The 26,120-nt window shown below is 40.2% G+C and overlaps 4 protein-coding genes and 1 non-coding gene across 9 annotated transcripts in view; 3 read left to right on the forward strand and 2 right to left on the reverse strand.

Annotated features, from left to right (window-relative positions):
• Positions 1-2,194: 2,194 nt before the first annotated feature.
• Positions 2,195-6,669, reverse strand: rab33a (RAB33A, member RAS oncogene family). Its single transcript, XM_066714991.1, has 2 exons — positions 5,989-6,669; positions 2,195-4,308 (listed from the first exon to the last, which is right to left on the reverse strand). Exons 1-2 carry the CDS (start codon positions 6,250-6,252, stop codon positions 3,862-3,864), a joined length of 711 nt encoding a protein of 236 aa, XP_066571088.1. The 5' UTR covers positions 6,253-6,669; the 3' UTR covers positions 2,195-3,861.
• Positions 6,670-6,911: 242 nt separating this feature from the next.
• mars2 (methionyl-tRNA synthetase 2, mitochondrial) lies at positions 6,912-10,767 on the reverse strand. Its single transcript, XM_066714992.1, has 3 exons — positions 10,039-10,767; positions 9,491-9,825; positions 6,912-9,052 (listed from the first exon to the last, which is right to left on the reverse strand). Exons 1-3 carry the CDS (start codon positions 10,346-10,348, stop codon positions 7,847-7,849), a joined length of 1,851 nt encoding a protein of 616 aa, XP_066571089.1. The 5' UTR covers positions 10,349-10,767; the 3' UTR covers positions 6,912-7,846.
• A 369-nt stretch (positions 10,768-11,136) lies between these two features.
• On the forward strand, positions 11,137-22,595 carry aifm1 (apoptosis inducing factor mitochondrion associated 1). Of its 4 annotated transcripts, XM_066714993.1 has the most exons (19): positions 11,137-11,376; positions 12,579-12,709; positions 12,927-13,032; positions 13,467-13,493; positions 14,251-14,463; positions 15,346-15,417; positions 15,791-15,918; positions 16,090-16,220; positions 16,408-16,498; positions 16,603-16,687; positions 17,154-17,230; positions 18,616-18,724; positions 19,385-19,492; positions 19,634-19,722; positions 20,255-20,395; positions 20,751-20,893; positions 21,256-21,380; positions 21,646-21,842; positions 22,039-22,595. In XM_066714993.1, the coding sequence occupies exons 1-19, from the start codon at positions 11,292-11,294 to the stop codon at positions 22,108-22,110; spliced, it is 2,130 nt and encodes a 709-aa protein (XP_066571090.1). In that variant the 5' UTR covers positions 11,137-11,291; the 3' UTR covers positions 22,111-22,595. The 4 variants fall into 4 exon arrangements, with proteins under 4 accessions (XP_066571090.1, XP_066571091.1, XP_066571092.1 ...); XM_066714994.1 differs by lacking the exon at positions 15,346-15,417; XM_066714995.1 differs by lacking the exon at positions 14,251-14,463.
• An 806-nt stretch (positions 22,596-23,401) lies between these two features.
• trnae-uuc (transfer RNA glutamic acid (anticodon UUC)) lies at positions 23,402-23,473 on the forward strand. Its single transcript has one exon. It is a non-coding gene; the product is annotated as a tRNA-Glu (tRNA).
• A 707-nt stretch (positions 23,474-24,180) lies between these two features.
• The window catches only part of elf1 (E74-like ETS transcription factor 1), a 52,398-nt gene continuing 50,458 nt past the window's right edge, over positions 24,181-26,120 (forward strand). For both annotated transcript variants that reach the window (XM_066715000.1, XM_066715001.1), the window contains exon 1: positions 24,181-24,358. The gene's annotated coding sequence lies outside the window, so the exon portion shown is untranslated. The remainder of the gene's footprint in view (positions 24,359-26,120) is intronic.

A 26,120-nucleotide genomic window follows, 5' to 3' on the forward strand; every position in this document is an offset into this window, starting at 1 on the left:
ACATTGTAGTGTTAATGAAATACTGGTCAGAAAAGTCAAATCCTTTGAAAGAGCAGAGTTTGTTTTAATTAATTATTAATTTAAATGCAACATTTTGCTAGTGCTTTGTTTCCTATGTTTTGTATGAATTTCTGTAACTGTAGAAGTACAGCAGACCTGTCAATTTACAAGACTATGTCCGCCCCAATGTAATATTGTTAAAGTAGGCAAACAAACACGATGACAATGCTACAATTCAAATAAATGTAATTTGGTACATTATTATAGGCTTAATTCTTGTTTTCCTGTATTAACTACAAATCCAATATAAGCAACATCCATCGTGTTTCCACACAGTGGTTACCAAAACAATCAGAAAAATAGGAAGCAGGAGACTGCTGTTTTTGCAGTAATGTAGGTAGACAGACAATTTGTATAGGTAGTGCTCAGTGGAGTCATGCAATGAAGATTTATTTGTAGTTTTTTGTTACAAAAATCACAGGATCTTGAACTTATTAATGAGCTCATTTATATGTAATTGTTTGGGTACTCTCTTAAGTATTGTCATTACTAATTCATGTCACTGCAGCCTCATAGAAACTCTGTTCCACATTCTGCATTTGATGCATGGGGAGCATTTAATTAGTCATAAACACAAGGTGATCTGAATGTTATAGTCTTTTTCACTCCAGGCTGGATGTAAAACAGTGTGGTCAGGGTTTGTTTATGCAATCACAATAGTGTCTCATGAATTCTATTAAATGCAATGCTAAGGACAGAGTTCTTTTAAATTATTCATACACTTAAAATATTTAGAACTTCAGTCATGTCTGCACTAATTTTGTTCCTGTTCTTTGAAATGAATTGTCATTTGTTTTTGTCAAACTCCGGCTACTTGATCAATCAAGTATCTTTCCACTTATGTTCAAAGCCACTTTGCCAATGATTCTAGTTTCCATGACGATAACTCTTCTGAAGACAGGAAGAAGGGGGAGTTATGATGCCAACTGCGCAGATAAACATTTATGCATGAAGTCCAACTACAGATACATTCTGTTGTGATTTCTGAACAAAAAAATAATAATACAGAACTGGAAAATTTGCTTAATCTTTGCAAAAGGAAAGAATGAAAAGTGGAAACTCAGATTCACATGAATTAATATGACCATAATTTAAATGCATAATGTGAAAATTCCTTTGCCTTTTAAGCATTTATGTATTTATTTTCCCTTGTGGGTAAAATGTATATTGTACTGTATGTATATTCAGTAATGAGCAATAAATGACCAATGACAGCAATAATATTAGTGTGATATGAAAGAAACAAATAATACATTATATAAGTTACCTTTCAATTCACTGCCATCAAGCATAGACAAAAACTGACTGAGATTGAATGTGTGATGTTAAAATTGCTAGAATTCACCCAGTATGATTAGGCAGCTTCTTGATTTGCTATTCCTTACCTCCATGTAACTCACTCATGCATCGCTCTGAGCAATTCAATTTCCCATATGACACTGGTTGTGAATAAGGTGTAATTCTATAATAATTCAAAGAGCGAAATAAAAACACTCATTTGGCATTTCCTGCCCACCTCGTAGTGCCCACGAGTGCTTAGGACATCAGGGAGTTGGTTAACTCTCCCAGTATTTGGCTGGTGATTGCAGGGGCAACTCTATCTCCCAGTTAAGCTAAAATATATGTATATTTGTTTTCTGGGTGGTATATTCACTCTGAAGACTCAAGAGTTGTTTGATGTTTGAAAGCCTATGACAAGACAAGGGCCTTATTTGGAGAAGAATAGTGCAGTTGTCTTTATTCATGGTGTCTGAAAATGTACCTCCTACTGCCATACACCCAATAATTATCCTGTCAAATACTGATAAGAACAAGCATAATGATAAGAAAAAGAGTCCTGCCACTAAACATTTTATTTTACATCTATTTTGTCTGTCAAAAGCCTAGAAATCCTAACAGAAGAGTGCTAGTTATTTACACCATTACAAAAATAGATCAATTAAATAAAGAATAATACAAAACAAAACATTATCTGAAAATCTCATAAGGAATGAGTGTTAGATTTAAATATGAAAATCTGCAGATGTACTATACTCACAATTCAGTCACCACCATATTTTTATATTCTTAAAAAAAAAAGCCCTTATGAAATATTCAGCCCAGTGGTTTATCATTTTCATAACTCACCATACAATGATTTTTCAGGGTTGTTTTTATTCATTTTTGTAAAAAGGCAAAGACCTCAATAAACATAAGTTCCTTTGAAGATATGTGTGACACCACATTCAGGAAGATCACAGTATAATCTCCCTACTATATACAGAGAAGCATACTTTAACAGTTCCAGATGCAACCAGGAGATGTCCCATAGCCACAGTTATAGTTCTCTTCATTCCACAGATCAGTTTCACATGGTAGTCTAAAAGATTATTTTACACAGCTAGCAAAAGGCAAACAGAATCAAAAGACTGCCCTGAACTGAGGCATATCAGTCCAAACAGCATAAGACATCTGAAGAAATCATACACCTGGCTTTAAAAAAATATTTTTAGAATATCCCCTAAAGCATTGGAGGTGACAAACAGGGCGCTTGCTCAACACCACTTAAAATTAGAACTTGTCACAAAAGGACAGCCACGTGTTTAAGGCACCAGCAGTACAGACAGTCTGAACTGGTAGTGTATCAAATGAAGCCTTAAGGACAATAAACGTATATAACATGTCTTTAAATAAAATATGTTAAATGTGTTATTGCTTGGGTCACTGCATTCTAATCAAAAGCAAATGAGTCTAGTCTTATCCACAAACATTGCAGCCCCATTCAGGCACTGACAATATGTTAGATCTATTGTAAGTTCGTGAAAGATCTTTGTATTAAAAAAACTATTTATGCAGACCTACTTAAAACTGGAAATAAATACTTTTGACAAAGCAAATTAAAATACTTATTTTATCTGGATTTCTAGTTTTAAATGCTCATATTCAGTGACAGCCAACTCATTCCATTGGGAGAGGGGGAAAAAACATCAGAGAAACAGGATGACAGGTTCCAGCTGCATCTAGCAGCCTGTACGCTCTTTCCTTGATGAAATACTGGCTCTTCATATGCTGAAACTCTGCATATACTAAACTCAGTAGAAAAATAACATAAAAATCGTAATTTTCCAGCACATCGGCTCATTACTATGGGATGTATAAAAGGCTTGCAGCTCTTTATTATTTTTCAGACTACTTAAACTGAAATGTGTTCCCCCAAAGAATGACTTTATATAGAAAATTGGTCTTTTAGGATGTCTGGGATTGCAGTCAATATTTCAGAGTTGATTTGCTGTGAAAACATCTTGTCTCAGGGGTAATAACACTTAGAAATGAAAAATGTATCCTGGTTTGATACATGTCACATTCTGATTTACATTACCAAGAAATAAATTTGCCTTATCTAACTCAGGCAGTGGTTTTGTATGAGTGCAAATTAATTTCAGCAGTGTGGACCAAGACTTTATAGAGACACAGCAGCATTGCACAACCAATTGATTTTTCAGTTCTTGGCAAATGTAACAATCCTTGAACGTCTTTTTTTTTTTTCCCCTACAGAAGGCCATAAAACAGTTATAAAGAAGAGGCAGTGCAATCTTCTGCTCAAATGTTTTCCCAAGGCAGGTGACTTCATAGAGAAAACCAAGAAGGTTTCATCTTGCAAAACATTTTTCAAGAAAAAAGCAGGCACATTCTTTCACCTTAAATTAAATTTCTTCTATTCATATATCTTTATATACATGTATATTTGGAATTCTTGAAACCCTAGTCTAGGAGGACAGAGGAGAATGAGGGGAGGAGGGACAGAGAGTGGTTGTACCCCACTCAGCAGGGGCAGGAATTTTTGGCATTGGGCTCCTGAGAAAGCTTCAGCCTCCCTTCCTCTCTCTCCACATCCCTGTACAGCAGGGACTTCTGTGCCTTCAGTCGACAGGCCAGGCACATGAAGATGGACTCCACGTTCTGGCTCTCCTTGGGGTCCTTGGCGGAAGTCTCGAACAGCAGCATGTTGTGGGCGTCTGCAAACTTCAGGGCTGTGTTGGAGGGCACCTGAATATGGTCAACCAGGTCACACTTGTTGCCCACCAGAACCCGGGGCACGGAGGCAGAGACATGGTGCCCATTGCACTCCTGGATCCAGGTCTTGAGGTTCTCAAAGGAGGCCATCTTGGTGACATCGTACACGAAGACAACAGCATGCACATTGCGGTAGTAGTGCTCCACCATGCTCTTCCGGAAACGCTCCTGGCCAGCCGTGTCCCACACCTGCACCTGCCAGCGGAGGAACCAGAGAGACAGTTAGACCAGGCCAACATAGATGCTTTCATTTGAATTTGTTATGCTTTTATTTAAGATATAATACAAGGATCATTCACACAAGAGAACATGAAAGAGGAGTCTGTGGTTGTCCAGGAGACTCAATCAAATCAAATCAGGACTCTCACTAATGCAAACTATTAATCTCCTGGACCTTCTCACACTGCAGAGAACAAAGCAAGATCTACCCTCTGCCCTTTGTAATTAGTATTAAAGATGCACTGGTTCTAATTAGCAGACTGGGCAATTTACACTTTACTCTAGACTTATTTATTTCAGAGATCAGAGGCCTTGTTTATTTTTATATAATGAATTCATTGCTAATAAAGTGTTCAAGCACAGGTTATACAGATGAGGACAACAAAGGGGGTCTGGTGCACAATGGACGGAGATGTTTTGGAAAGAGAAGTCCACATATATCCACACCAATCTGCCTGCTGCAGCATCATAACACTTTGAAGTCTAAACCATTTAGAATGAAGGACAAAAATGCAATAATTAGTAGAGATAATGTTAATTGTAATGCTTTTGCAGCAGGTTTGTTATACAGACTCTGCACCATCACATTAAAGAATACCACTTTAATAATTATTATTTTTAACTGCCTGATAATATGACTCACACAAAACAAAATCATAGTGTTTTGTATTTGTCCACATGATTAGTACAATAGTTTTTTAGTGTGTGTTTTTCACAATCGTTTGACAGATGCAATACATCATGCCCTGCTTATGCAGTGTGTTGTTTGCAGTCTCATGTGTGTTACATGCTTGCATACCAGGTTATCAAAAGTGATGCACATGTACTGTACAGCTGTGTGCTTTGCATTTCAGTGACCTGCTAGTTTGTAGTGAGTGTGACTAGTATGGGGACCAGTATGGGGACCCTGTCTGCATATCATGCTGTCTAAACCTATTTGGTTAACCTAGCTGTAATGTTCTGGGTATGTTATACTGGAAGGGCTTTCACACAGTACAACTTTCTTATGTTCTAACTTATTATTTCAAAACAGAGTTGAGACTGAGGTGTAAACTTTTGAGGCTGCTATACACATGATGCATATATAAAGATCATTTGAGGAGACTACTCCCATGCACAGTTTCCAGTCTACATGGTGAGATCATTGTAAACATAATCATTCAAATCAGGGAGCAATTCTTCTATAAACCACCAGCACGGATGTGATTCAATGCGCCAGGGTCACAGTCCAGACGCAATTATTGCGCTGCCAGTGCACACTGCATTACCGCACTTTGCTTAGCTCAATAATCTAGTACATGTATGAACAATGAACAAATAAAGCAGGTTAAGCTATGCATAGAATGGACGTAATCGCATATTAAACATGACAGAAACATGCATCCATTCACTTCTTAACCAGCTTTAGAGTCGGTTCATACTATGAAAATACCAAAATCAAAAAAATGAGCTGAATGTATTATTATCAATAATTATAGTAATAGTGGTAGTAAGCCATTATTATGATGCTATTATTTAAAAAGACAAAATAAATCGGATATACTGCAGTTGACCATTAGTCACCCTCGATCAAAAAGGGAGACACAAAGAAATGGCTTTTTTTTGTTGTTTCTTTTTTCAGGTATTAACCTCATCAAAGAAAAAAATCTAAATTACCTTAATTTTCTCTCCTTCGATCTCCACGGCTTTCTCCCTGAAATCCACGCCGATAGTGGCCTCCGTTTTGTCGGGGAAACTCCCCCCGGTGAAGCGGAAGGTTAAGCAGGTCTTGCCCACATTGGAGTCCCCGATCACGATGATCTTAAATATGCGAGTCTGGACACTTTGGTCTATAGACGAACTCATCTCTACTGAGGAGGACAGACCCTTGCTTTTGCAGCGGCTTGGTCCCTCTTCGTTAGCAAGAGAATGGTTTGCCATGATGTACAGTACTGGTGTATTATTCTGCCGTGACTGGGAGCAGGGAGGTCTGCTAAGACAACGAGAAACCAGTCCCCTTAATACATCTGTTTGCAGTAAGCAGGGTTAACATCAGAGACAGTCCGACACTTCAAGGCGATGGCGAGCTCTTTATGTTGCTTGTATTGAGTAAAGGTGAATTTCCCCGTTGTTACTCAAAATAAACCACAGATAGTACTACCCCGCCTATTGTACTCATCCAATAACATCCCAAAGCGAGCGAGTCATTGAAGGGTTAGGAAGATGATTTGTTTTCGTCTTGCAAATGATGTCAGCGCTGATAGTGTTGCGGGATTGTAGCTAAATGTCGCACGCAAGGCTACATAGTGTTGCATCCAGTGTAGATGAAAGGACGCTACTTGTGTGCTCAGATCGAGACTGTAGCAGGTGCTGGTTGAATGGTTGCGTTTTGTAGAGCATATATCTGCAGGTCTGCGCGGATCTGCGCTGCTCCACCAATGGGATTGGTGGGATTCTGCAGATGTGCGGAAATCTGCGCTACACGAACCCGACCACTGTTCCTCTGTGGCTCTCCCTCCACCTCTTTCCCTCTGGCCTGACTGAAGCCCCTCCCCACATTATAGGTGCAGTTTGCGAGGACAAAGCGGCGGACTCAGTGAGCAGGTGTACGGGTTTCTTTTTTATTGCCATCATTACGTTGCAAAGTATAAATTATAAAAACGCAGCATCGAGGGAAATACGCAACAGTAGTTTTCATTTAGATCACTTAAGTATTTTTAGAAATGTCCTGTTCTACAACAGGTCAAAAACAAGTTAAAAAAACTAACAAACAACGACACCCAGAAGAATTGTTGTAATTATCTTTGTAAACCTGAGAAAGGGAGAAAACAATATTAAAGGGAAACAATACAAACAGATAAACAAATAAATAAGAAGCCCCCCCACTCAGTGGCTTACTGATCCAATTTGTCATCAGTCCAAAGGATCTTGAAGGATCTTCAAGAATCAGCTTCTATGATGTGGCTTGGTTACCTTTTCAATACACCTGCGAGCTGCAACTCTCTGTGTTAACAAGAGCGTCTTATTTTCATTTCTGAAGGTAGCTGTCTGATGTACTTGTATGTACCTAGAATTAATGTATCAAATCCATACAAATATAGTCTGACCACAGGGAGTCGATATGAGCTATACCACAGGCATTTCAGAACCAATACATATAACAAAGCAGCCTCCAGATTTTCAAATTGTTTTGTAGCAATCCAAAAATAGCTACTAATGACAGTTATTACATGCAACAATAACCTTTTGCAGTGACTCACAGACATATGCATCCACAAACATGCAAGCACATGGGAGACCCACACTGGCTGACTACAGGGAAAACCTGGTACATTTTGATTTTTTCCATTAGTAAAAAACAAACAAAAAAACTCACACCAAAGCCAATAGTTTAGGAGTTCCTGCTTCTATTATATTTTGGAAGTGAACATCCAACAATGTACCTTTGACCCTTTTCTCTTCATATAGACAGTGTTTATTAACATTACATCAACAAATACTTAACTGCTGCAATCTCTATTTTTATATATACTTTTTAATTTGAGCCTTTTTGGTTAATTGTGGCTTTCTTAGTCTTCTTGGATTCTCTTTCTTCCTTGGGAGGCCTGTCTAGTCGGCTGAACAGGACCCCGGTGTCAGGGCCCAGCGCCCGGCCCTCAAAAGGGCAGCTCTCACCATGGTGCCGTGCCAGGAACCTCAGCCCCTCCCAGCCCCTCTCTCTGTGCCCAACGGCCAGCCTGGAGAGGAGCTTGTCGGCAATCATTGGCACCACTGGCTGCAAGAGGGCCCCATAGAGCCGGAGGCACTCCAGGGAGACATGGAGGATGGTGTCTAGCCAGCGCTGCTGTTGGGGCTGTGAGCGGTCCAGTTTCCATGGCTTGTGTCTCTGGATGAAGCCGTTGGTCTGTCGCACACAACCGGCAATGGCTTCCAGGGCCTTGTAAACCTGCAGGTTTTCAAAGCAGGTCTCCACCACCCCTGGCAGCCCTGACACACTCTCCAGCATCCTGTAGTCCTCCTGGGTAGTCCAGCTCTCACTGCCCCCAGCTGCTGGCTCTCTGGGGAAGGACAGGCTGCAGAAGCTGGGGTATACCTGCTCAGGGTTGAGGGAGGGGGCTGTGCAGCGGTTCAGCAGCCCCCCCAAGGAGTCAGCCAGCTCTGCGTTGAGCAACTTCACCACTTTGTCATCATAATAGTCGCAGTCTGTGTCTGGGACACCCTGCCTGAGGAGGAAATACCTGATCCCGTCTGTAGTGAAGCTTTGGGACCTCTCTAGGGGATCCACCACATTCCCCAGGCTCTTTGACATCTTTTGTCCTCCAGCTGTCCAATGGGAATGCACGTATACAGCCTTGGGAAGGGGAAGTCCGGCTGCCAGGAGGAATGCTGGCCAATAAATGGCGTGAAATTTCAGGATGTCTTTGCCCACCACGTGATGAGCAGCAGCCCACCACCGAGAATGGCCCTGAGGATAGCCAGCCACTGTCAGGTAATTGACCAGAGCATCAAGCCAGACATATATGGTCTGCTCTGGGTCACCAGGCACAGGGATGCCCCACTGGAGCCGGCTTCTCTGGCGGGACACAGAGAGATCTGGCAGGTCCTCCTGCAGCCACTGAAGGACAAGGTGGTGGAATCGCTCAGGCTGCACGGCCCGTGGGTTTTCTGTTAGCCACTTCAGCAGCATGGACCGAAACCCTGACAGGCGGAACATGTAATTATCCTCCTTCATCCAGTCCACCTGGCCATGGGAGAGACAAAAGTAGACTTCCATTTACTATTTGCAAATAGTACTCTGTGAATGTCAGAGAAACAATACAGTATGTATCTGAACATCTATGCAGCCATTCACATCTTATATGTTAAATGTATGGTACTACCTGTCCACTGTGTTGAACTTTCACTTAGATCTAACCCTAAACTTAATCCTAGTGGAAATGAACACACTGACCTTCAAGAAAACATCACATGGAATTAATACAATAGGAATCTAATGTCTCACTGCAGTTCCCCTTTCTGAACCCAGACTGGAGCATGTCAACCACATTATTAAAAGTCAAGGTGAAAGCAGACCTAAGGCATAACACCAGCTCTGCAGCAGACAATATCTGTCTGCAAAAATCAGATTATGCTATGGTAAAGCATGCATTTTTCTGTGCAACATCAGACTCAAACACACCTTGTGACCACTTTCCAGGGATATCTTTATTGGTCTTCCATCCACGTCTGTGCTGTCGTGCACCTCAGAGGGGGTCAGGAAGCTCTCATCCTGTGTAGAATACCATCCCTCATAGCTCCCCTTGTAGATAAAGCCCCTGTCCTGTAAGGCAGTCCAGAAATGCTCCACAGCATGGCGATGCCTGGGCTCAGTGGTCCTGATGTAGTCGGTATAAGAAATGTCACATTGCTGGAACAGAGCTTGGAATTTCTCAGATACTTCATTGCAGAAAGTCTGTGGGTCTTTTCCTGCCACTTCTGCTGCCTGTTGGATTTTTAAACCATGCTCATCTGTCCCTGAAAGTAAAAGCACATTCATTATGTAAATGAAGCTTGGAATTGGTTCAAAATAAACTGAATGAAAAAACGCTTCCAACACAATTACATCCTTCTGGAAAATAGTTTCACAACAAGTTAAAGCTTTGCATCATTAAACAAACATATGAATGATGAACTATGAAAGCTGAAAATTGCCCTGTGCATGAAATAAGGCATGTGTCTGCCGCTTACCTGTAGAAAACATGGATTTGAACCCACGCATCAGTTTGTACCTGTGAAGGCAATCTGCACTGACAACGGAGTATAAATGTCCTATGTGGGGAGCGGCGTTGACATAAAATATCGGAGTGGTGATATAATACAAGTCCTCGTTGTGAGAACTAGCGGTGACTTCCTGAATCCGCGAACATTTTGAATGAAATCGTGTTTGGCAGGGAAAGGAGGAAAATACCCCGTTTCTCGACACATGCCAATAGGAGAGCCAGTTTGTGACCTTAACACAACCAAAGCTTCTCATTACGCAAAGACGATACAGTTTCATTATGACTGGCTAAATACAGTATATTTTAGTAATCTCATTCAAACGTAATCAACTACAGCAGGGTCATTGAATTGATTGAGTTTATCAAATTGTGTTAGAACGGATGCTTATTTTTCCCCGTATGCAATTCATATATTCAGTTCAGTGTTTTCACAGTTTTCATATTTGCCATTGGAAAATAATTTCATTGCAGTCATTTTTATTTTGTTCTTCTGAATGCACATGGCATATATCGACGTTATCCGGTGCACGAACTAAAAGTAAAGTACATTACTTGAGCGTGGTTCCAATTAAAATAAAGCCCGTAAATGCAGTCTTGGTATTTAAATTATATTGACATACTGTACAGAGCTGAAAGTAAATCACTCCAAGCAAACCTCAACTCATGCGCTTTCTATGTCCATGTGACATTGAAATAGCTTCTTCCGGTAATCTTGTACAGGAAGAAAAAGAAAGACTATTGGCCAATCACGTATCACAATAGAAAACTATTCGCTCTCGCAGCTTTCCCAAATTAGCCAATCAGAGGCTTAAAAATAAGAAGGTGGGTAAAAATTAGATGGACGTCTTTAGTAAGCAATGAAATCCTGTAACTGCAAGTTGTGTGACCTTTACTTTTACAAGAGGAGGGCTTTCATAGCTGAGCGTAAAAGTGAGCCAATCAGCTGCAAGAGAAAGTGCCGATCAGGATTGATGGCTTATCTAGCCTATCACAATACAAGCTCGTAGATATTGTAACCAACCACAGGGCTGGGAAGGCGGGGTTTAGTCAGTCGAGGGACGGGGTCGGCCTTGTGCTCTGTGAGAAGGAGAGCTGACAAGATCTCGGCTCGGCGGTTTGGGGTCGGGGAGAGAGGTGGACTCGGTGTGCATTTGGCGGTGAACTGTAGTTTGTTTTTCACTTGTAGTGAGGCAGTGCCGGTGCCGGGGACATTGATCAAATATGTTGAAGTGCAGGGCATTCTGGCAGAAGCTAGCTCCATTGACGAGGAGCTCCTCCACGTTATGTGGAAAAAGCACTACCAGAGGTAAGGAACTTGGTGTATGTTGTTGATTGGTTATTTAAAAAAGGGCCACAGTTATCACTCATGTGCTCTGTCTAGCAACCAGTCCCAATGATCTTGAACCCGGGTCTAAATCAGCTCAGCGTATTTCTATTCGCTAGTACTTTACTCATACGATAAGCTAATTCAGTGCACTACCTTGAGCCTAAGTTTTAAATTACAAACCCAGAAACAGACTTAAGACAGCTGCTTTTGAATGAATATTAGCAGGCCGCACACCCGTGTTCAAGTTCAGTTTCAGTAGAAACGTCAGTGAAGTGTGCAGTTGTGTCAACAGACGTACAGGACTTCAGTGTTAAAATAGTGTCACCCATTGTAAAGCCGCTGTCTCCCGGTCGAGTTACGTTGAACTTCACCTGTATCGACAATGGATTTTGGCCTTGTGTTTACACCTTGTCGCAGCTATTTAGTATAATTGACTTCCCACAGAAAGCAGGAACTTTGCCACTTTCAAAGGCCCTCTCCTGATCAGCTCTTTGAAATGCTCGACTTTTGTTTGATCGGATAAGGAAGCGCATACATTTAATAATTGTCACCGAATTATTATTTGTGTAGCATGTGTAATGTATATCAGTCCTCGAAAGTGTTTTTGAACAGTACGATGCCAAGGTCGTACAAAACCCAAGGCAGTAACACTGCAGTACACCCCAATGAGGGCTCTCTGTAGGCCTCTATGTGCCATAGGTTGGTTGCTTCACAGTTTTCGCTTAAATATTGATTTGAAATCCAGATGCTAGGAAGGCATGTACAACTTCAGTTGCATCTCATTTTGTAATTTTATGAAGCATTCTTGTTTTGTGTGCTTTGAAGAAATTCAACTGGAGAATGCCTAATTGCTTGTCTTTTACACTGTTGCATTATTATTGGAATTGGTGTCACATTCACAGATATCAGTAATTCCTATTTATCTCATGTTGATTTATTTTTCTGTATAGAGGTGAAGGCAATATATAGTCCTCCGGTTTCTTTTTATCTTTCTTCCAAATTCTTAAGACACTTTAAAATCTCTCTTAAGATCTGGAAATTATATTAATATCCCCCAAATAAGAAAATGTAGTTCATATATTCTCCTGAAAAGCAAAAACACTGCTTGTCTTTTTTGGTCTTTTTGAATATGCAGAACTGATATTTTTTTCTTGTCTGGTTGTCTTCTTTTTCCCATCTAGTTTTAAAATGCGAGAGCTCTGTGAGGACAATGCAGAAAGCCCGGATGTCATCTGGGCTCCCCAGAGGAAGTGGGGACAATATTCTATATTTTGTTTTTGTCGGGGGGGCATTTCTTGGTGGAGGAGCATATGTAAGTATTTATCAAAAAATACACATTACTGATGTATTTAAAAAATCCCCTATATTGCAAAGTTCAATAAGATTTTAAAGGAACATTTTATGTATGCATCTTTCCTGGTAAGAATGTCCTAAATCATATTAAGACTTACCTAAAGTAAAAGGGATATACACTTGCTCATGTATGCTCTTAGTCATTGTGTAAGCTTTACTAAACTTTTATTTTGCAGGCATATAACCTTTTGAAAGGGGACAAGCAGAGGTACCAAGATCGAATTTCTGAGATTACCTCAAGAAAAAATAAGGAACGTGTGCTAGCAGAGGTTGAACCAGCGGGTAGGTGAAATGTAATGTTTTCTAATATTTTGTTTCTCATATATTTAGAAAATACATGTCATAGTTGTATTTTTTGTTTTAGTCTGTAATTTTAGGAGGTGGAATACACACTTGGTTACTAATTTTCCCTTTCTTAAAGAATCTATCAATTTGACTGAATCTGAATATTATGTAACTGAAATTTGAATTAGTGATACAGAATGCCCTTAAGGTTACATTTAGCTTGAACACTGAGCATTATATAGGATAATTTAAAGGTAAGTGGAGAAGTTAGGGTTACATTTGTGGTCTGGTTTTGGGTTTAGGCTGCATACATATACCTTAAGGATGTTTTTAGAGTATTTAGTTTAAGTAATTAATTTTTAAGTGATCAGATTAGCGTTATTTAAAAAATATGCCCCGTCAAGAAATGCATATTTGTTTTTATTTTTCAGAGAAACATGCAGCTGAACCTTCAAAAGGTGAGTGATGATTTTTGGAAAGAACTCGATTACACAGTTGGTGCTATAGTGTAAGAAGAATCTTTATATTGAATGATTTGAAGTTTGAAATTTTATTTTGTACATTGTAGTTTAGCAGATTATGATTAGTTTCTTTGTCTTTAGTTTACAGCAAACTAATTAAAAGTAATACTGTATCTCGGTACACTTGGAAAAGTTGTTTTCCTTCTGAATTAACTATTTAAAGTACTCCATTACAATGCACCGTACACCTGTCGTAGACTTTCAGACTGTAACGGAACACTCCCTTTTATTCTCATTCTTTAAAAAGTCCCTTGAAGTTTCCCAAGAGGTTTTTTCTTCTTTGGAACGTCTGCAGCTTGTCCTTTTGAAGTTGCTTATTCAATATGTTTGCACAATAACAATTTCAGAGAAACTTTAAAATTCAAAAAACTATTTATTTGTACCATCTCACATATTGAAACAATAAAGGTGTGAGCACCGACATTTCCAGACAAGCCTTTGTGATTAGAAATAACTACACTATTTTTAGTTTTATGATGGCCTACTGTATTTCAGTTTACAAGCACAATAACCACAGATGTTTTTTTTTTCTTTTATAACCCCCCGCTGCCAGTGCGTTATGCAACATATCATAATTTATCCTGTCTTTCTTTGCTTTTGCGTGATGCTGAATGTCTTTGCATTTCATGTCATCTATTAAAAAAAAAAAAAAGTCCCTAGATTTTGAATTTGCTTGTAATTTCTCACCATCAAGAGCTGGTTTTGCCGAGTTCTGTGGAGGAGGTGGTGGTTTTAGCTGAAAACGTGAGCCCTGCTTTATCAGAGGGGCAGCCTCAGGAGCAGGACGTGGGGGCTGCTGTTGTTGAAGAGGCAGCCCCCGAGTCTCCCGGAGAGAGTTCCCAGCCCCCCGCTGCGGAACGGACAGCACTGGAAAGCAAAGCACCTTTGGATGTCTCTGAAGATCAAGGTTCAATTTCTCAAACTTTGATAAGAGAAGACTTCAGATGTTCATTATAGACATTACAGATCTTTGTAAAGAAGTCGACAAAATCACAGCAGTTCAGTATGCTTTGCTTGCCATAGTTTGTATAATTTTAACATCCACCTCAAAAGCAAGCAAAATGCATTAATTCTGACCAAACATTGTTTTATTTTTAAATTGCTGTAGCCTGTGCATATTTGTAAGTGCAACTATGTCACAGCTACTATTAGCACCAGCATTGTGTTCAACTTTGAATTTGTCTCTTCTGGGCATTTGTGGGCCTTTTCAGTTTATTTTTTAATTTTTTTTATATATAATCTTTAACCCTTAAACCTTGGATGAAGGAAAAAGCATGCTTCTTTACCACCTCAACTAACCCTGTTGTCGTGTGGTTGTCTGGAACTTATATCGGCTAGTTCACATTGAAGTGCAAGAAAAGAAGACGTACAAAACTGTTTGACATTCGTGAAATCCTCATGAAATATGTCTGAAGCATTTGATTCATTTTTTGAAATCAACCAATTCTGCCTGGAAGTCCTATAACTGGGGATGCCTTTTTATGTTTGTTGAAATGCTATGGAATGGATCTTCCCAAGAATACCTCTTTATTCCATTGAAAGCTTTTACTGTGTTGAAAGTTTTTAATGAAGATTAACCCAACTCTTTCTTGCATTCCACTCACTGGTTTTCAACATGTTGAATGCTTCATGTGACTACTTCATCATTTCCGTTTGGTGTTGGGTTCGTTAGAGACCGCTTACTTACTAACTTTTTCAGTCACACGCATGCCTTTTCCACCGTTTTTTCCCTTATGCTGGACATTTACACTCAAAAGGAGACTTTTGTTGTTTTGGGTTTCACTAACAGAGTCTGCGCCCCTGTCAGAAACCGTCCCAACAGAGTCCATAGAGCAGCCCCCAACAGCCACAGCTGCCAGCGGTAAGAGCAGAGCCTAACCACAGAGCGAACTAACTCCTGGAGCTCAACAAGTGCTCCTTACTAATAGATGCCTGCTTTTATGCACTTGGAAAGTTTTCGTATTTTTCCTACTGTTATTCCTTCTTTGTCACAATTGGATGTAGAATAGATTATTTTTGCGAAGGCTGTTGCTGCTGACTTCGTTTTTCATTGTTAAACACAAAATGATTCAGTCAACCGTCTTTATTTACATGTTTTTGTCCCAGTTTTCCAGAGGAGGTGGATCACAGTGCTACAATGCTCCTCGGTCATTCAGGTTGCATAAGTTGCCGTGATGGGAACTGCATTTTATGATGGACATTAAAAAAATTAAAGAGATTCTGTTCCCCTGCAGCTCCAGAAGATAGTCCTGCTGTGTCCCGCCCTGAAATCCCTCCTCATGCGCCTTATCTTCTGATTGGGGGTGGCACTGCCTCTTTTGCTGCTGCCAGGTCCATTCGAGCACGGGATCCAGGTGCCAGGGTGAGTTTCCGCCCTACCTTGTGCGTAAATAACAGCTTTGAAGGTGGAGACATTTTGGGTCATGATATGTGTACTGTATATGGGAGCTTTTACCCTTATGCATGCCAGGATTATTATTTTAATTTTAATTCAATCAGTTTTTTGTTTTTGATTTGATTAATCTTTGGGCAGGTATTGATAATCTCTGAAGAATCTAGTCTGCCATACATGCGCCCCCCTCTGTCCAAGGAGCTCTGGTTTTCTGACGACCCCAATGTGACTGACACACTGCAGTTTAAACAGTGGAACGGCAAAGAGAGAAGGTACTCCTGTTGATCTGCTATTGGGGACTGTTTCAGCTTGTCATTCCAACTGACATATCTATTACTGTGTTTTTTTTTTTTTTATGTATGAGGGGTGGGTTAGGCCACAAATCCAGGAATATGGTAGGAGTGTGGTGTACAATTTCAGACCTCTATTTACAGACATAGCTGTTTTGTGTGTGTGTAGTATCTATTTCCAGCCCCAGTCATTCTATGTCAAGCCTCAAGATTTACCTGAAGTAGAGAATGGAGGAGTAGCAGTTTTAAATGGCAAAAAGGTCTGTATTGTGTTTATTATAATTGATGCATTTCAGAGGGATATATTTACCATAGAGATTAACTTTCACTGACCTGGTTTAAATGCTGTTTCGCACTGTGATAGGTGCTGTACATGGATGTAAGAGGGAACAAAGTGACTCTGGATGATGGCACCGAAATATCCTATGATAAGTGCCTGATAGCTACGGGTAAGCCCTCTGCCAGGTTGTCTGTTATGGCTGAAGTTATTGGTCCGGATCTGCATACTTATCTCTTGTTCTATTTATAATTGAGAAATTACCTACTGAAGGAAATACCGCTTATGTAAAATCTGCATCTGATTGATGCTAAAAATATAATTCTGTGTGCCTTTAGTGGAATACTGTTGCTGTTTACAAATCAATTACTTATTTTACATTTATCGTAAAACCCTGATTGCATTGGTTTTACTTGAGGCAGATCCTGGAATGTCTTAGAATTAGGAAAACAACTTATATGTATGACTAGAAGAAATAACATGGCAACAAAAACTAAAGCAGAGGGGAAAAGAGCAGTAATCAATAATCTCTATTGTCTCAACTCTGTAACCTTGATTTTGTGGTAACATCTGTCTGAGAAACAGGGTTCTATTTCTTGTTCCTATTTTCGCTAATCACGTTTTATTTCTAACTTAAGGTGGAAGTCCTAGGAATCTCCATGCCATTGAAAGGGCAGGGGAGGATGTGAAGAAGAGGACAACACTTTTCAGGAAAGTGAGTTGACTTGGAACTTTTTATATCAACACTTTGATTCTTCATCATTGAAGTACACCCAATATACACTGATCAGCCATAACATTATGAGCACTGACAGGTGAAGTGAATAACACTGATAATCTCGTTATCATGGCATCTGTCAGTGGGTGGGATATATTAGACGGCAAGTGAACATTTTGTCCTCAAAGTTGATGAGTTAGAAGTAGGAAAAATGGGCAAGCGTAAGGGTCTGAGCGACTTTGACAAGGGTAAAATTGTGATGGCTAGACGACTGGTCAGAGCATCTCCAAAACTGCAGCTCTTGTGGGGTGTTCCCGGTCTGCAGTGGTCACTACCTATCAAAAGTGGTTCAAGGAAGGAAAAGCTGTGAACCGGCGACAGGGCCATTGGCAGCCAAGGCTCACTGATGCACGTGGGGAGCGAAGGCTGGCCCGTGTGGTCTGATCCAACAGACGAGCTACTGTAGCTCAAATTGCTGAAAAAGTGAATGCTGGTTCTGATAGAAAGGTGTCAGAACACACAGTGCATCGCAGTTTGTTGCATATGGGGCTGCGTAGCCGCAGACCAGTCAGGGTGCCCATGCTGACCCCTGTCCACTGCCAAAAGCGCCTACAATGGGCACGTGAGCATCAGAACTGGACCACGGAGCAATGGAAGAAGGTGGCCTGGTCTGATGAATCACGAGTTCAAGGTGTTGACTTGGCCTCCAAATTCCCCAGATCTCAATCCAATCGAGCATCTGTGGGATGTGCTGGACAAACAAGTCTGATCCATGGAGGCTCCACCTCGCAACTTACAGGACTTAAAGGATCTGCTGCTAATGTCTTGGTGCCAGATACCACAGCACACCTTCAGAGGTCTAGTGGAGTCCATGCCTCGACGGGTCAGGGCTGTTTTGGCGGCAAAAGGGGGACCTACACAATATTTGGCAGGTGGTCATAATGTTATGGCTGATCGGTGTATAATGTTTTGTACTACTTCTAAAGCAAAACTACTTTTGAACCAAGTTTGGATCTGATAGGGTCTACTGGTTGTACTCCAGTAGGTTACTCCTCAGTAATCAGAATATGTATGTTAATCAAACACTAACAAAACAGTGGGAAGAGTGCATTTCTTATACTGTATTAGTTTAAGGTATTTTTTCCCTATTGAAATATTTTTGTTACATTGGATATTTTAATACTTCCAGGTTGACTTTCAAAATGAGCATAAACTGTTGCTTTTATTGTTAGACTTGCAACTCAAACATTACAGGGGCTGGCAAAAAAATTTGAGAGCAGATTGTACATCCTATTTTCTGATTCTCCATTCTGAATGTTTGTATCCAGAAGTATCTGCCTCTTGGTAAATGTTTTTTATCTTACTCCTGTTCCTGTTTTCAGATTGATGATTTCAAGTCCTTAGAAAAAATCTCAAGGGAAGCCAAATCAATCACAATCATCGGTGGAGGTTTTCTAGGGAGCGAATTGGCTTGTGCATTGGGGAGGAGAGGTATGGTTTTAAAAAGTGATATATCTGAAAATATAATGTATAATGAATAATACATTTGAGTAAACTTTTTCTAATCCATATGTTGTATCTGGGATTTAACATATGGCCTGATTTTAAAATGTACTATATTTTCTTCTCACGGTGAATTTGCAATTTTGAGGCAGTCGCACTGGCCTAATGATTGTAGCACTGCTATAAAGCACTAATCTTTTTCACTAAATAATACAACTCACAGGTAGCTTATTGTAACAGTGGGATCAAATGTATAGTTTTATAAGTGTAAGGACTTTCAGAGGTGTTACAATTTGTTTCCTGTACTAGGTAGATGGGAATTGAGGACACTCAACCTTCTAAGAATGTATTATGAATTATGGAAAGTGTATGCATGAATTTCTGAAAGGGAAACAACATATTGTGTCTCCTGGGATTGCATACTTTTTAATTGTGTGTAGAATTTGCTTTTTTTCTGGTAAAACATACAATATAAAGTCTGTGAATCTGGGAGACTACTGTTAATCTTTTAAAAATATTTTAACTATTGTCTTCACCTGCTGACTTAATAAAATGTACAGCATCACCACAAGATCACCATGCAGAGTCTCCAACATCATTATTCATATTTTTTGTTCTTTCCCTCTTTCTCTAAATCCAATTATGTAGCAAAAGACTCTAGTTTGGAAGTGAACCAGATGTTTCCTGAGAGGGGTAACATGGGGAAGGTGTTGCCAGAGTATCTCAGTAACTGGACCACTGAGAAAGTCAGAAGAGGTGAGGAGGAGGCAGTTTTTTGCAAGATTGAGGGAATTGTCTAATCAGTAGCAGTAGAATTATACATTTGTGCTAGTGTTGGGTAGAGCAATCCATTCTTGTCCTTTGTGAAATCTTCACCCCTCTGATCTCCTGTTGCAGAGGGGGTTAACGTCATGCCAGAAGCCCTGGTGAAGTCAGTGAGCTATCAAGATGACAAGGTGGAAATAAAGCTAAAGGATGGCAGAGTGGTGAGTGTGTAAATCTACATCAGGCCTACACTGATCTCCTGAAGAAACCCAAACAAATATATTCTCAATCATATAAATTGATTATTTTGTATTAAAGGTGTTTTGATAGACTGAGCTGATCTTACAGGTTCAAGATACATTTGGAGCAGCTTTTGATTGTGGCAGTGAGAAAGTGGGAGGTAGTCAGGCATAGTTTTCACATACTCTTGTATTGAAATCTAATCTCATCAACAACGTAGTTACTACTTAACTTGTTTCGTAAAAACAAATCAACCCATAAATACTGCAGCTTCAGAGTATTGAGGGAACTGGAAAAGGTAGAACATTATGTAATATGGCAAACATCCCTGAAATGTAAAAGGAAAAAACAACAGGATGTATTCATTTTTAACTGCATGATATATCTGAGGAAAAGAGCACTGTTGAAGTAGTGAGACAGCAGATCTGTGCTGAAAAACTGCAATGGTAAAGATGGCCGCTCTTCTAAGTACTATGAGGCTGTGTGTCACACATCCCTCTGTGGCTGGGACAGGTGAGGACTGATCACATCGTGGCCGCGGTGGGGCTGGAGCCCAGTGTGGAGCTGGCCAAGTCTGCGGGGCTAGAGGTGGACTCCGATTTCGGAGGGTTTAGGGTCAACGCAGAACTGCAGGCTCGCTCTAACATCTGGGTGGTAAGTTGTAGTTTTCCAGGTTTTGTTTCCCAGCATTTTTAAACAGTTTTAAGAAGCCAGCTGTGCTGATTTTAAAGTGTTTATACAGAAGATCAGCAGTTGACAGAAGTCTATGTTCTGAGTTCCAAAAATTCCAAGTTTTGAAAATGTCTGTGTGAGGGGCTGGGGGCAGGCAGGCTGGAAATATCAAGATGGGAAATTGAAGAACACTAGCAGCTTATAAAGAAATGAAAAATGAAATCTGAAAGTTATTTGAAAGAAAACAATCAGCCCTCAATATGTGTAGTCAGATATGAAAATTCAAGAATTTAGTGTTTGGTTTGCTGAGTGTGATATCGCTATGCTGTGATCGCAGGCTGGTGATGCTGCCTGCTTCTATGACATCAAACTGGGCCGACGGCGGGTTGAGCACCATGATCATGCCGTGGTGAGTGGCAGGCTGGCTGGGGAGAACATGACCGGAGCCAACAAACCCTACTGGCACCAGTCCATGTTCTGGTAAGACATCCTGCTCCTGTAAGGAGGTTATCATGTGGATCCAGGGATTTTTTGCTAAACAAAGACAGGATGGAAAATCTGGGGAAACTGTGATCCAAAGAAGTAATGGATACATTTCTTTTGTAGGGGGTGGTATATTTTAAATTATGGAATGCCTTTTTTAATTATTTTATTTAACAATTTATGATCAGGATGATAATAAACATGTTTTCTATATCCATCAATTATACAACTATTAAATTGCCAGGACATATTTACTGTAAGCATTCAAGGTTATGAAAGGGTTCAGGAGGCCTAAAGTCTTAGTGTTTTGTTTCTTTGATTTAGACAGAATTCAAATGCTTTGTCATTTTGTCTTATAGGAGTGATCTTGGGCCTGATGTGGGCTATGAAGCCATTGGGATTGTAGACAGCAGCCTTCCCACTGTTGGAGTTTTTGCCAAAGCCACTGCAAAAGACACCCCCAAAGCAGCTACGGAGGAATCTGGTAATGTAATCGATAAGAGCATGGGTATTCCCTTAGAAAGCATTTTGTACATCAGTCTAAACAGGAGACAGTAACTTATGTTTGATGTGCTGAAGAAATATCCCCAATCCTGTTGAACAATAAGTAAACTACTTGGTATTATAACCAGGAAGAAAACCTTTGGAAAACAGGATTGTCTTGCCAAGTTATTAAAGAATTGCTGGCAAACCTCTCGTCCACTAGTATAATTAGTTCTGTTCCTCCTCTTGCTGGGAAATTATTCTAGGTACCGGAATCAGGTCAGAGAGTGAGACTGAGGCGGTAGCCAGTGGTGCCACCGTGCCAGCCAAGGTTCCCTCCATCCCAAAGGTACCAGAGCAGGGAGAGGACTATGGCAAAGGGGTCATCTTCTACCTGCGGGACAAAGTGGTGGTGGGCATCATACTGTGGAATGTTTTCAACAGAATGCCCATTGCCAGGAAGGTGAGGACCATAGCTTGTAGCTTTTTAAGATTATATGTAATGTGTGTATGTGTGTGTGTGTGTGTGTGTGTGTGTGTGTGTGTATGCATGTATGTATGTTAAAGTGTACATGCAAAGGTTTATTAAGCATGCCCATTACATTATTATCCTTATCTCATTATTAAAAGCTCCTGATTTTTATTTCTTTCTCCTCCAGATTATCAAAGATGGAGAAGAGCATGCCGACCTCAATGAAGTGGCCAAACTCTTCAATATTCACGAGGACTAGAAGTGGGCTTGAAAATCTCAGATGTAACTAATTTAAGGACTTGAACTTTTAAAGGCTTTGTCACCTTTTTGGATTGGAATAATATTGACAAAAGTGCACCTGATAAGAGGGAGAGGAAAGATGCTTCATGCATGACAAGAATCTATTTTGTGTACGTTTTTCACTGTCTAAATTGGTCGATATGTTTGTAAAATTTATTAAATGAAGCCGGGTTCTTCTGAATATTCTATGAAAGTAAGTGTATATTAATTGAATAACATTTGATCAAAGTAATGACCCCCCCCCCCCCCCCCCCCCAATCGTTAACGTACATATTGTGATGAAATTGTAAGAACAACAAAACCATTCAGGACTGTTTTCTTTCAAGTAATAATCTGGTGGCATTTTTTTTAGATCTTAGTGGATCTGTGTATCCTTGCAAGATCAGCCTCACTATGGCAAGAACAAACTTGAATAAAGAACACGCTATGGTTTTATAAATTGAATGAAGCCATCATGTTTTCAATTGTTTTGCATGATTAATTCAGGAGTAACTTAAGTAAATATATACATTCCTTAACTTGAGAAACATGGATGTTTTGTATGCATGAAAAAAACAAAACATCCAGGTTGTGGTCATGTATTTAAATTAAAAAATATATTTTCCAAATTAACTTATTTAAATCTTTGTCGACTTCACCCAACTGCATGAACCATTGTATTAGTGTTATTTTACAGGGAAAAGAGTGGCGTTGTTGAGGAATCCCCTGTCCAAACATTTTCCACGAAACCGGTTTATAAACGCTGCATTCTTCTTCCAGACTCGATACATTTATTTACATTGGAACAAAGGTCTCGACATTCTCGAATGAATGGCTTCCTGTACTTCTTCCAATTTACCAATAGAGGTCGCTTACTACATTGTTCTTTGTGTTAGAGTAGATGAAACGGGTCGTTCAGACACTTGAGAAGGCGTGCTTAAGGGCTTTCCCTCTGCTAGGTAAATACAAACTGCTTTATTTTAGAAGATTTAGAAAATGACTTTCCCTCAAAAATAACCCTAAGGTAAATGAAAGTAAAACACTTGAATGCTGTCTTGCTCTTATACTAAGTGGACCATGTATACCACTATGTAGCAGTTTGAATCTCATCCGGTTGCCTTCGTTAAAGACTGGACGCTTTGCTTTAATTTAATTTAATAGAAAGATTGCGGAAGGATAAATGGTCCTTGAAACTAGATTGAAGTATTATATTCTAATGCCATACTGTAATCTTATGAAAAAGCATGCATTTGTGCAAGTTTTCATATAGTTCCCATATGGTCTAGCGGTTAGGATTCCTGGTTTTCACCCAGGCGGCCCGGGTTCGACTCCCGGTATGGGAAGATAGTATTTTTTTATTTAATTTAATGTAAATGTTTTATATATTTTGAACATGCGATGAATTTAATATTTGTTTTTTGCCAAAATGCTACCATATAGAGAGCGATACCTATTTAAGATCGCAACAGAATAAGATCATCCCTAAATGTTTCTCGCACACCTGTATTTATGCAATGCACATCACTGACCTTATTCAATTCTGTCTGGTTTATCTGTTTTTCAGTGGATGACGGATTCCCGCAGTAATGAGTCCACAGACCCGAAACTGCCCGGTGTCGGCGGGGATCGGACGGCCGATAAGAGCAGGGACGGTCTCCAAATTACGTGGCTCTTTAAACGAATTAAATCATGTTATACTTTCCATAGGCATCGCGTTATCAAATATACAATTAACATTCCATGTCATGTTAATCGTTTTTAAATGGGATAAGTGGCTGTACTGTACTGCTACAAATATAAATTGCACAATCTTCACTGAGTTATGTTGGTTTTACCGTCATCGCTTTAGTATATCTACTTACTGAGATACCGTATGTGCGCATAAAGTTTAATTCTCGAAGAAAGCAACTATTATCTTCTGCGTTACGTCCACGTTGCTTTGTGATTTCTGTGCAATTTAACGACACTCCCTAAGTGTATCTGCTGGCCAATGTTATGGAAAAAATGTGACTCGCCCACGCTGGCCAATGGAAGGAGAAGAGCGCTAGGAAATCCCCAAACATTTACTGGCATTTAAACCGTGAGCTGCCCCGGCAGGGTAGGGAAGCAGGCTGCCGTGAGATCTTCCCAGGGTCTGGACTTTCACAAGGGCCAGAAAGAAAGAAAGAAAGAAAGAAAGAGAGAAAGAGAGAGAGAGAGAGAGAGAGAGAGACGCCTGGCAGGATCATGTGAGTAGCTGAACAGTGTTATGGGATTCGAGGCGATGTGTGCCGGTGGGTCCAGAAAAACGGCATTCAAAAGTAAAGTCGACATTTTCTGAAACTTCACGGCAAGTTTGAGTCCCAGAGCTGAGCTGGGAATTTGCTGACATCACTCGGTTTGCGACTGAACTTACCCATTCATTTGTCCTCGCCCTGCTGACGTTTCTGAAATAACAGATTCGGTGTCCCCTCCGAGTTCGCTAATCTTCGGGACTTTGCTTAGGATGAATATGTATTTGCATTTCGATGGGTTTCGGGTCTATAGGAAACGAACATGTCATTTTAAATATGCGTTTGATAGGATGTACTAAGTGCAGTCAGTGTCAGTCGCGTAATGTGAGCGATTCCCTGAAAATGTCTGTAATATAATATACCTTTTAGTTTTGTTATGCCTCTTTAATATATTTACGTACAGCGTTAATGTTTTACATTCGCTCCTCAAAACCGAATTCATTGCATTTGTGTTTGTGTGTTTACATGAGTGACTTTTATTAACGTGGTGTTTTGTGCATGGCATCCTTCTGTACAGTTGGAGATGCATGTAATATAAAATTTGCCCACATGTTCAGGTTTCAACATAAACCCCGCTACTGTAGTGCCAGTAAGACTTGCCCCTATGATTGACAGCACATGACTCCTCCAGATCTAGTATATGATGTCCAGGACCCATAGCCTGATGCTCTGATACCTTATTCTCTCTGCTCATGCTGATACCTCCTTAGCTAGGAATTATCTTTTGTTATGACATAATACAATATACGTCCTTGTGCTGTTTCGCTGAAGTGAATTGTAAATGTGGCCTTGTATTACAATCTGCCACAGAATAAATATCATGTGGAGTTGGGCTACATATAGACAAGAGACTGCCATAAGGCAGAGCCTACAGTTCATGTCATAAAATGAAAATCAATAATCCACTCCAGTTCAAGCTGTCTCCCCCGCCCCCCACACACACATTTATCGGATAACAAGCTCTTGTAGTGGCCACCTATACTGTAACCTACATGTTTTTATTATTCACTGTCGTGCAAGATATGCCCCTAGATAACTTTGTGGTTGTTAGGATGGTGTACTTGGTTAAGATTAATTAATGCAGTCCTTATAATTACGTTACAGTTGGTGAAATGCTAAGATAGTGTTCTCATTAACTGTTAATTGATTAATCAATGTACTATCTTTTGCCTGTTGAATGAAACTCTGGGGGGGAACTCTGCATTCTGTAATGTATATGCTTTCTGTAGTAACACACAGAATTAACTTCCCTTTGCTGTAGAGCACATCAGCTGACCTTCCCCTCCCTGTGGCCGACAGATAATATGGAAATCTCCGTCTTCTGAAGCTAATTATTCTCAATAAGGGCATCTAAATATACTTGTCTGGAGCAGTGTGGGTCTCTGCCCCTTTGTGAACTGGGACCTTTCCTTTTTAAACTCCCTCGTGCCCCCCTTCTCCTCCGTTCCCTCTCTCCATTGCAGCAGTCATGTGCACTGACCCTACTCCCGCCTTTGAACTTACTGCCAGAGGGATTTCTGGGCACAAAGGGACTTTGAGTTAACCTCCTTTGCCTTTCATCAAAGAGGGCTAGGATTAAAATGTTAGAGAATGAAAATTAAGGGCATTAGAGAGCAGTTTAGGCAGGCTCAAAGAACAGGGCACTGTCAGTGGGGCTAATGGGACCCTGGGACTCGATGTTTGGTTGTGATGTCATTGCCAGCAAAGTGCTCGGTCT

The sequence above is a fragment of the Amia ocellicauda genome, chromosome 10, assembly GCF_036373705.1.
Source record: "Amia ocellicauda isolate fAmiCal2 chromosome 10, fAmiCal2.hap1, whole genome shotgun sequence".
NCBI classification, from domain to species: domain Eukaryota; kingdom Metazoa; phylum Chordata; class Actinopteri; order Amiiformes; family Amiidae; genus Amia; species Amia ocellicauda.